Source organism: Rhea americana, unplaced genomic scaffold (assembly GCF_003343005.1).
Source record: "Rhea americana isolate MKP2758 unplaced genomic scaffold, rheAme1 scaffold_109, whole genome shotgun sequence".
Lineage (NCBI taxonomy): Eukaryota > Metazoa > Chordata > Aves > Rheiformes > Rheidae > Rhea > Rhea americana.
The window spans coordinates 323,436-334,740 of record NW_028185139.1 but is presented as its reverse complement, the minus strand read 5'-3'; the positions used below and the strand labels follow the sequence as shown (position 1 = coordinate 334,740).

The 11,305-nt window shown below is 40.4% G+C and overlaps 1 protein-coding gene across 1 annotated transcript in view; it reads right to left on the bottom strand.

Annotated features, from left to right (window-relative positions):
* The window catches only part of MAP4K3 (mitogen-activated protein kinase kinase kinase kinase 3), a 72,994-nt gene that overhangs the window by 32,248 nt on the left and 29,441 nt on the right, over positions 1-11,305 (bottom strand). Inside the window, exons 14-16 of the mRNA XM_085311318.1 lie at positions 3,947-4,005; positions 2,691-2,729; positions 2,364-2,417 (exon numbers count right to left, since the gene is read on the bottom strand). Coding sequence (XP_085167444.1) covers positions 2,364-2,417; positions 2,691-2,729; positions 3,947-4,005 — 152 coding nt within the window. The remainder of the gene's footprint in view (positions 1-2,363; positions 2,418-2,690; positions 2,730-3,946; positions 4,006-11,305) is intronic.

The following is an 11,305-nucleotide window of genomic DNA, read 5'->3' as shown; positions in this document are numbered from 1 at the left end:
CCAACCTGTGTGCAAAGGCAAACATGCCCCGCTTGGTAAGGTGAACTCCATCTCTCCCCACCAGTTGTTGGTCTTCAAACCATTTTCCATGGTCATAAAATCCAAAACCCTGCTGCCAACACCAGTGGCATAGCCAGCTGTTGATCTGGAGAATCTTTCTACTCCTCCTCCCATGCCTCCCCCTAATTGGCAGGACCGATGAGAAGACCGCCTGGGCTCCCAGCCCCTTGACCACCATGCCCAAGGCCTTGAAGTCTTTGATTGTTTCCAGTTTGTTCTCTGTATCGGTAGCACCCACGTGAAAGAGCAGCAGAGGGTGGTAGTCTGAGGAGTGGACAAGCCTTGGCAGCCTTTCAGACAGATCTTGTGTCCTCGGCCCCAGGACGCAGCAAACCTCTCTAGAGGAGGGGTCGGGTCGGCAGATAGGCACCTCTGTCCCCCTCAGCACGGAATCACCCACTACAACCACTCGTTGCCTCTTCTGAGTGGTCGCACAAGGCACAGGGTCAGACAGCTCAGTTGCTTCCCTTGAGGCCAGGTCTGGGTTCTCCTCATCCTGGAGTGTGCTAAACATGTTCTTCAACTGTAGCTCCAGGTCTACAGGAGGATTAGGGGCCTTTCTTCTTTTAATTCGAGAAGCAACTAGCTTCTGGCCTTCTTCGACAGTGCTGTGCTGTACTATTTCACTCTTCACAGAGTCCTCCAGCAGCTCCCCTGCTGCAGAGGATTGGGACTCTGGGAGCAGTAAGGTCTCTGAGAACGCCCTGTCTATCTCCTGCTCACTTTCTCGCATGTTTTGCGGCCTACTGACTTCGTCCCACAACTCTTTCACTTGAGGACACAAATCCTCAACAACAGCACACCTCTTGCAGGAGGGCGGACCATCAGTCCAGGCCTTCTGGAGATRCTCCAAGCACTCCCTGCAGCCTGGGACCTGTAAGGCAGCATCTGCTACAAGAGGCTCTGTCTGGGTTGAAGCTTCCGACACAGCTGATGCAGCAGTTCCCACAGCTACAGGTGAATATGCTTTACGGCGMRTTACAACCATGTTAGCAAGAGTGGGCACACTACTAGCGCAGGAAAAAGAAAGATATCCTCCTACACCTAGCTGCACAAACTGCTGCCTCTGTTCGCTGCGCTCTCACAGGGGAGATTCATGTTATTGATGAACTGTGTAATTCAGCATGTCTTTAAACAGTCACTTAATAACGAAACATGAAGAATTTCTTAAGCAATTAGCAAGGGAATAAAATCTGCTAAAAATGCCTAGAAATCATTTTTCTTCTGTAAGTATCACTTGTGTCAAATGRCAAGCCTACCTGCATTTTGAGAAGGTGATCATTAAACAATTCAAGTTTCATGTCTGGCATCTAACTGAAATCAGACACCATAAAGATCAGTAGCCTTTCCTCTCCTCTTGAAGAGGACTGTACCACCTGCTCAGTACACAGTAATAAAAAACACTGCCTTTGTTACAAGAGAAAAGCAGTAAAAAAATGCAAGAAGAAATTCAGAGATATTTGTTTCTCTGTATAAAAGTAAACAATCCAGTAATAGATAACGCTTGTTTTATAGGTTTCTGGTATGAAGCAATAACTTTCAAAATTATCCATTAACAGGAAAGCAAACAAGAATCCTGTCTCAATAGTACCTTTCTTTTCTATCTTTACACCAGTTTTATTTAGGAATGTAGAATTCCACACGGTGTCTGTGTGAAYCACTAAAAATGTTTCAGCTCTCACCTGTCAATCAAAAAAGCTCAAGATTGATATTTATTCCAGTAGAATTTAGTATGAACATAATTACTTTAAGATATGTTTATCTACATGGTCTTTGCCATCACATAAGCTTGCTCCCTCTGTGGTAACAGAATGCAAGCTAGGTCTGCCCCAAAAATCAAGAACCTGCACAAGCATCCACCTGCCTGAAAGCGCAGCGAGAACAAGAATGTCTTGAGAAGATATATGTAATATGTTTGTAACTATTCTGAAATGAGATTTTTTGAATATAGAGTCATTAGTTCTTAAGACGACAACAAGACTAGACTTAGATGATTTACTGGCTCAAAATAACTACGCCAAGATTTCATTCAATAATAGAAGATGAAAGGACACTGGGATATAAACCGTACCAAGTGAGGAGCAAAATTTTTTCCCCTAGCTTATCACAAATTTATCCAAGGAATAAGCCAAACTCTGGTAGTGTAATCTGTGAACTACTTTAAACACGCATGTTTAAAAAGGCTATAGAAAAAGAATCTTTCATGAATTGTTAAGGCTAGGACACAATTCAACCAAAATTTGACTTTATTTTCATCTCTTCAAGAACCAGATTTTTTTTTAAAACAAGAAGAAAGGACTTACTGTTTAGCATCATCGTCTGCATCATCATCATCTTCTAAATGTGCCACATGTCCCCTAAGGAAATGAACAAGGTACTATGGCTGAGTGAATTTTATCACAAAGACTTTGGCTACTGTGAAAAATTGAGCTCAAGGGCTACTACCTCTTTTACAGAGTGTTATTGTCCGAGATTTTAATTCTTATTATTTTTAAAAGCACAGCTGCAATTGAAACAACTAAGCCTCTCCCGTATCTTCTTGACATGTACGGGGACAAACAAGAACTTGTGACACATAAGAAATCTGTGCACAAATGAAACACACAAGAGGAAAAAAAGAACAGAATTACCGCTGATGCAGTTCTTCTTCAACTGATTTTAAGAGACTCCTTCAGCATTAAATAAAAAAATAAGAACAGAGTTAATTGCTGCACACAAACTTAATTATCAAAAGCCAGAGGCAAATGCTCCTGTGATTCTATCAGTAAATAATTCAAAGGATTTTAGCTGGCTTTCGGAACATATATTGACTATCTACRTATGAACACAGGTGCATTTTTTAATCTGCACACTTTAATCTGAATTTGTTAATGTATTGCCATTAAGTGAAGTGGTCTTTGTTCCTTGCACTGCACAAGGACTGATTTAATTCAATTCAATTTAAAACAAAGCCATAATATCCAAGAAAATTACCATCATCATCCAAAGAACCACCAAAAAAAACCCCCCAAAAACCCAGAACAGGTTATACTGACAAGAGGATTGAATCAGTACTGGAACAAATTCCTTCTTCCCCGGTTAACTTCTTTAATATTAAACTTCATTTTTGTGTCTTTGCTTAAAAACAGATTTCAACACAGCGTAAAGATGATAAAGTCCAAGCAAGGAGAAAGAGCAGGAGTAAGACAGGGATCAGAAACTTAAGGATTTCTGAAGGTATCAGTATTCATATTTTCCCTAAATAAGATGTCTACAAATATTATGTTCTATGCTTAGGTTTTCTCCATTTTTTGCCATTTAGCAATGCAAAGCTAGGCACCCTACTTTCAACATGCCTAGCTAGAAATGAAATTAAGAAGCTGGGTAGAAAAGAACAACAACAACATGAAAAACTATTTCACATGAGTAACACATTAAAATTATGACACCAACAAATATGAAGTTGAAGGACTTCTGAGACAGGTGCATTTTATTTTTTAAAGAATCTAAAAGTGAATGTTCCTAGTGTCCTACCATGTGAACAAACGGTATATAAAGCAATTTCAAGTAGCAGCACTTGTAGTTCCTAGATGGAATAASATTGTGCTCTGTGGGACCTACCATAGCAAACATTTTGCTAACAAGGAGTCTGAGATAACAACTCTTTTAGAAGAGAAAGCTCATAGCAGCRCAGAGGTAACATAGTCAACACAGCCTCAAATACTGAGAAGTCCTGTAACTCTGTATCACTGCCATTACTATCACAGTAGAAATAAATAGTGATTTTGCAGCTGACGCAGACAAGCTTAACACATCAGTTTCAGCTAACATGTTTAACACACATTTGTGATTTTATATTAAAATAGATGTGATGAATTAAAGACAGAAAATGCCATTGCTTACTCACTTATTTGCACCCAAGAAGTAGCCACCCTGAGGACCATGACCATATTCTAGCTGCAGATCCTACAAATACAAGAGAACAAATCTTTAAGGTGAGTATCGAACACATACCCTGTGTCATGCTGTCTCCCATCCTCTCTGCCATACCTTAGCCACGGAATGAGCTTGTTCCTCTGTCCCTCCWGGCCCCTAGCACTGCTCTCAGACCCATCACACTCAGAAATTTCCTCTCACTCAGCTTGCTGCACCCCTAATTCCTCTTGAAATTCTGAGATTAGTCCCTTCTTTGTACACACAGATCATTTGCTTAAAAAATAAAATAGTGAGTGGCAAGACGACAAAAAAAAAAAAAAAAATCAAAAATAAGAAAAGGACTTTGTGATTTCCCAAACCCCATCAAATTTATCACACTAGCCTTTATACAACCCAGCCATTCCTCACTGGCACATTGAAAGTATTCATCTGAGATGGGGATTTCCTCTGGCAAGGAGTCTGAAATGCCTTTAGCACATGAAGACCGTAAAGTAGTAAGCAGAGAGGACACTAAAAACCTTTCTGCAACTCTGGTTATACTGATCTATATTTTGAGGCAACTGTATATGGCCACTTTAACATAACCTTTTGTATCAAACAGAGAAATACAGTACTAACAGAACAGGCAGCAAAGTCACCTGCTCAAGTGATCACGATGTGCAAGTTGCTTGCACAGAAGTGGCAAAAGCCTAACACATTCCTATTCAAAAGATGCTGTATGACATATAAATTTAATGCATTAATGGGAATACAGAGAGGCTGTCTTGAAGCACCATCACACTAGCATCTGCCAGGAAAATATTACTGCAATTACAGGGTATTTGTTTCTTCAGTCAGATCACAACGGGAGAAATCAGTGCATGAACTTGTTCCCAAACTACTGGCTGTATCCACCATGAGAAGTTAGCTATTAATCACTCCAGTTAGTGATAAGTGAAGCTACACTGTTGCTTTCCAGGCAACATTGCAAAGGCCTCTTAATATCTGTAGAATAGGCTGCTTTTAGCTGTAGCCTGAATCAAAACCATGCCATCCTTCCCAGAAAAAGATACCCAAATATCCAAGCTAAGAAAGCAGGAAGCTTGGATTAGATAACAGAGACTGCTCAGAAGTTTCATCTCCCAAAGGGCATTTGCAAACATCAAGGGAAAGTCCCACTTGCCTGTCAAGTCTACAAGCTGACAAAACACAAGCCACCTCAGCTTGCAGTTGCAGGGCAATCACTTTAATAGAAAGCTGCTTTCTACTCAGCAAGTAGTTCCAGGTTTTGTTTCTTGTACCCTCAAGTCCACTCTGTAAAGGCACTAGTTTTCACATGGGCGTTTCTACCACATCTCAGTAGCATCTGATTGCTTCAATGACCTCTTGTATTTTCCCCAAGACAGGTGAGATATTGTGGGAGTCTCTTTCCCTCAAGAAAAGCTGTCCTAAGCTCTCATTTTCAGACTCTTCACTACACCCGTCATCTGTCACCTCCTCTAGCCAATTTGYTTTTGCTGGTCCTCACCATCAGTTCATGTTCTCCTGTCCAACACAAGGCTATACCGATTTAACTTTCTTTATCACAAACATTTATATTACTTCTAAACAACGTGAGAAACTTCTACCGAAGTCAAATGCAAGCACCAGTATATTTGTCATTCAGCTTTTAGACCAGAAAATAACATAACTGGAAACATAAGATGTCTCTAGACCTCCAAACAAAGAGGTTAAATAGGTTGTGTGAGTCCATGTGTAAGGACTAAGGACTGCAAGGCTGTTGGAAAAAAACACCCTAGAGTGTTAAGGTGAAATCTGAGATTTTTACCTTAAGTGACAAATGTTTACCTACAAGTTCCAAAATCAGATTAAATAGGAGGAGGAAATAAAAGTCTTATGCTAGGCAGAGCCAAAATGTCTGTCCATTTTAATTTATACAATGTGCAGTGCATGACCGTATATACTGGACAGCAATGACAGGAATATTAACAAGAGAAAATAAGCAAACCTTCATAAAATGTAAAAAGCCTTCATCTGTCACCAGACCTTAYAAGACTTACAGGCATTCTCTTTATGAAAATTACATCTGCCAGAGTTACTTATATTTAAATGCTTTAGAAGGACAAAACCTTTGTATTTATTCAGTTTACTGTTGTGCTGTCTACTAGCATTTGTTAGACTATGATTATAATAGGATATGTATATTTTTCTCTTCCTGCCCTTAACGTGCTTGTTAGCGTTCTTGCAAGCCTTTTTAACATTCCTGCTTTCACCCCCAAAGCGGATGTAATTCGTTGCTAGGGAAATTCATTTTCTGCGCGCTTGACAGATAAATGCTGACAGCAAGAGAGCCTTTCCAAAGTGCTGTGTATTTTTTCTTGTACCCTCAATTCCAAATATATCCAGCAATTATAATTTTATAAACCTTCAAGGTTTGTATTTGACATACAAACAGAGGTAAGTGCTGCATGCATTCTGCAAAGCCTCCAGAGAGCTGTTATACTTTATCAGAACAGCCAGTGTAATTAAAGTCAAACATAAATGTATTTCAACAAAACTAGTCTTATCAGGTATGGATTCCCCCTGAGAAGGACAGATTAGCATTAATTATTAAATGATGCAACCATCTGTTTAACAAAAGCTGTTACCTCTCTTGTATCCTTACAGTATCCCAACAACAGTATTAATCTCCACAAATATTTCATTTAATGCACATACAATATTGATTAGCATTAGTTGACTGAAATTCGTTTTGGATCAGACAATACTAAAGCTGAGTGACTGGACAGAAATCTTCCAAAAGAACCCCCGAGGTCAGTGATCGGTAGCAACGAGAACAGTGTCAATAAGCTTGATATCAAATCAAAGATGCAGTCCCAAATTAYTCTGCAGTCTAGCTCAAGTTACCGACAACCTCCTCCTGAGCTGCTAGATCTGTCTCCAAGTTACCACGCTCTCTGCTGACACCGATTGCTTAAAAACAGGGAATAATTACTGATTCCTCTCATCATTCTAGACATTATTACATGAAGAATTCCTGCAGAAAGGCCATTTGCAGCTTTCCGAGAAATCAAGATGCGCATCAAATTAATCACTGACTGAAGAAATACGGAGATTGCTTAAAGCAAAGACAAAGACAAATTTGGGGATATGGCCATGCTATCAAACAAACTCCCAATCTACAGTATCTTCAGCATTTTAACTTCCAAAAGGTTATAATCATTTTCTGTAATATTTCACAAAGAACTGACTGTTACGTTAACTTTGACAGTCTGGCTTTCCTGATTAACAGATTTATTGCCTAGGGCTTAGCTGTACCAGAAATCCATTTTTGTGTGTTCACCGCCCTTCAAAAAACAAATCCGAATGTATACAGCGAACTAGTAATTCACAGTTACTTCCTACATTTACTATTCCTCAAACTTCAATCTAGTGATAAAACAAGATTATTTAGAGTGACAAAATTAACACTTTAACTCCATCAACTGCTGGGGAAGTAATTCTGAATTTTAAAAGACTACACATCATCTTTGGAATATTAACATATATTGAATAAGAAGGTACAGACACATCTCTATTTCAGTAAAACGAATGAGTTATCAATTGCTACCACATTCCTCCATGCAGAAGGATGCTTATTYGAACAAGAGCCTAAAATTACTTAATACATATGCTGTACTTCAGTGACCTTACTTGTAACAAATTTAATTCTTGGATTTCTTTGGAGAGTGCCAATAGTTTAGCACATCCAAAATAGGAAATTCTATTTTATTAACATGACTGAATAAATCTTCAGTCAATCACCAGGAAGGAATCACGTGCATTACTGCTGCGCAGCTACAGTTCCCCTTCTTCCCTTGTTTGTACCGTGGTACAGTTTTGTCCTCATTCTGTTTATGAATGTTCACTTGGCACAAACTACATTGTTTCACATCCTTGTAACGGAGAGGAACACGACTTTCTAACTACCTATGGTAAGGCCTCGAATGCAACAAGCAACTGTACACAGCATTTTTAAAACTGTTWCCCAACAACAGAATTGGAAATTTCATTTTCTCACTTACTTTGGCCAAGGCAGAAAAACCCTCAAAGCTTACMGGGAAGGAAAAGAAATACCAAAAGACACAACCCAGTAACCTGAATAAAGCAAGTAAGTCCTTCAGGCAAAGTTTTTCATCTGTGTCAGTCACTGCTTCTTACTTTGTATGTTCCTACTGGTACTTCAAATTCTCTGCCACAAATAATCAATTAACCTGGAATAGCCACTATGAACCCTGCATTCTTAAAACTAACTGTTGTCAAAGACTTCATGGCAAATGATTAAATCCAAATATGTTTATGAGTCACAAAAATAGACATGACTAAAGCATTTAAACAGGTCCAAATGTATAAATGCATTTGGCAAATACAACAGTGCAGACTGAGTGGTGACTGTAAACCTCTTACTGCATTATTTGCTAAAGAAGTCCAAAATAAATGCTAAATTCATAGAACAATTGAAAACAATCTTAGGCTGGGAGCTGACATATCRAATTCAAGTTCTGCTCAACTCCTCTGCCCCCAATTTCTAAAAAGGTAGAATTCAATACTTTTCACTGTGTGTTGAATAAACCAGGCTGAATTAAGTCCAATACAGGAACAATTTCCCCCCCCTATTGCAAAAACAAACCAACAGGCAATACCCCCCACATGACTGGCTATAGCGTTACCAGTCACCATGATGCAGACTAGGACCACGTGGGATGCATCCAAGGTGCTGAGAAAGCTGGCTGACATCACTGCAGAACCGCTCTCTATCGTCTTTGAGAGGTTGCGGTGAATGGGGGAGGTCTCTGATAACTGGTAAAAGACACATATTACACAAATCTGGAGGAAAAAAATAAAAAAAAAAGGCAGGGCTGCTATTCAGAGAAACCTGAACAAGCTGGAAGAGGAGGCAACAAAACCTCAGCCAACTGCAACAAAACCAACAGCCAACTGCAGAGTCTTGTACCTGGGACAGCACCTGCAGGCACAAGGAGGGGCAAAGAACCAACTGGCTGGAGGACGTGTACGCAGAAGAGGGCTTTGAGACACGGAGTTGATTACGATTCAGCAGTGGGCACTTGTGGCACAGGTGGCAAACCACATAACCACATTATTGTGCTGCATTAGCGAGAGTGTAGCCAGCAGGTTGAGGGAAGGGATTCTCCCCCTACATTTGACACTTGTGAGACCACCTATGGATGCTGTGTCCAGTCTGAGGCTTCCCAGGACAAGAGAACATTGATAAACTGGAGGGAATCCAGCAGAATACCACCAAGATAAAGGCCTGGAGAAAACGACCTCATAGGAAAAGCTGAGGGCGTTTCTGTAACCTGGAGAAGAAAAGGTTAAGGGCAGAAAATAATTGCTGTCTTCAGCTATACTCACTAGCCTAGACTACCTGGATTATCAAGACCAGAGATGTCCAGAGCTCCCTTCCCACCTAATTTTTTTTGATTCTATGATGATATTTACCATTTAAACAAAGTATATGGCAAAGTCTACTGCATATGAACTGGAATAATTTTTCAGCCAACTATGACAAGCCAACAAACTTGGGGCAAAAGAAAAATTACATTATTTCAGCATGGGTCAGTACAACCTGAATTGGAGTATTTGTCTGCTCCTTTTGTTTAGAATCGGGTTGACAGTAGGGTCCATTTCTCAGAAACTGGGCTTCTGGGACCAGCAGCCAGATTCTCCTACAKATTTCCCTTGACAGACTGCATCTTCCATACATACGACACAGTGCCTCAGGGAGATGAGATGCAGCTACACGTGTGGCAACAGCTCTGTAGACGCTGGGTAAAATAGCCCTTGCTCCTAGCTCCTCTGCTCTACCCCATGCACCTCTCTCGACCACACTGATCCAGTTGTTTGCAAARCTGCAGAGGAAACCTGAATGGGGAATGGATCTGGTCGAAAAACAATCCAAAAAAGAGTTATACACTTTTCTCTGCAGGACATTACACACTTGAGACTATTTCTGAACATGTACTTATTAAAGTAAAAAAATGTTTTAACCGACAAAAGTTTGGTCCTACTCTGCCAGTTCATGTAGAGTGCTGAGACTTTCATCAGGGTGCTTGTCCCAGTACAAGAACAGTCATCCAGCCATTGGCCTTTCAGACACTTCAGCCAGCAACGACAGCATAAAACTTGAGATTTGTTCTAGAATAAGGGTGTACATATTTTCTGAGAAGATGATTTTGATTTAAACAGTTTACTGAACTCATGGCGAATGTAGTGCTCAGCCCTTCTATTCACTGAGTCCACCCTGACACTGCTCTTAAAGTACCCAAAGGGCAATGAAAATGTGCACGAAGCATTTGGTTGAGGCTGATGCTRTGGGAAGTCTAATGCACAGCTAAGATGGAACAGACTTTAGAAAGGAGCACACCTCTGCTGCTTTGGAGGCAGAGGGAGAAGGTCAGAAAACAGCTGCCAAAACACAGTGCAACAGCCAGAACAAGAACATGAGGAACCTTAAACAACAGAATRGACTATGTACAAGAAAACCTCAAACTACACAAAACACTGGGTAAGTTGGTCAGGGCTGACTAGCTGTAGAAAAAAAAATTATCTGGAAAAAGTGAAGTGCCTTGCACCTTGAGTAAATATTCTCTCTTGATTTGTTTAGTTAAGAAGCAAAGTTATACTTGTAGCAGATTAAAGAGTAGTAGCATCTTGTCTGAATCTCTCTGCAAACAAAAACTCACTGAATTTCCCCATTCTTTTGGCAGCTCTTGGTAGCTACATGTTGTTCGGAGAATCTTCCAAACAAGTGAAGCACTGTTGCTAAAGCAGAATTTCCCTCCTTGCTCACAGTGAGCACAGGGAGTTGTGAAGAACCCAGGGAAACACAAAGAAAGAAAGTGCTGTTAATCTACTTTAAAGGCTTTCTCGTAACTGCAACAGTATTAATACTCTCAGTCATAGTCATTACTGAGAGAGTGGTAAAGAGCACAGGGCAAAAGAGATGGGACAGGGAAGGTCCAGTTAGGAGGCATGCTCTCATTCACCTCTTAGACCCACAGGCGCTAGACTAAAATGCTGAAAGCAACCTGAAAAAACACAAAACAAAAAAGCATCAGAAACTGGAGGAGGGAAAAAACAACAAAACAAAGCCCAAAGCAGAGTGATTGCACAGGATGGAGCTGTTCCCACTACGTACAGAATCCTAAGCTTCTGACCTCAGAACAGCTTGTGAAATGTTTGCACGCCAAGCAGACCTACATGAAGTTACTCCCCAGACTGAGAAGACACAGCCTAAGCTCTCAGTAAGTACCGTATTGACAGAGTCAAGTCACACCAAGCCAACCGATTG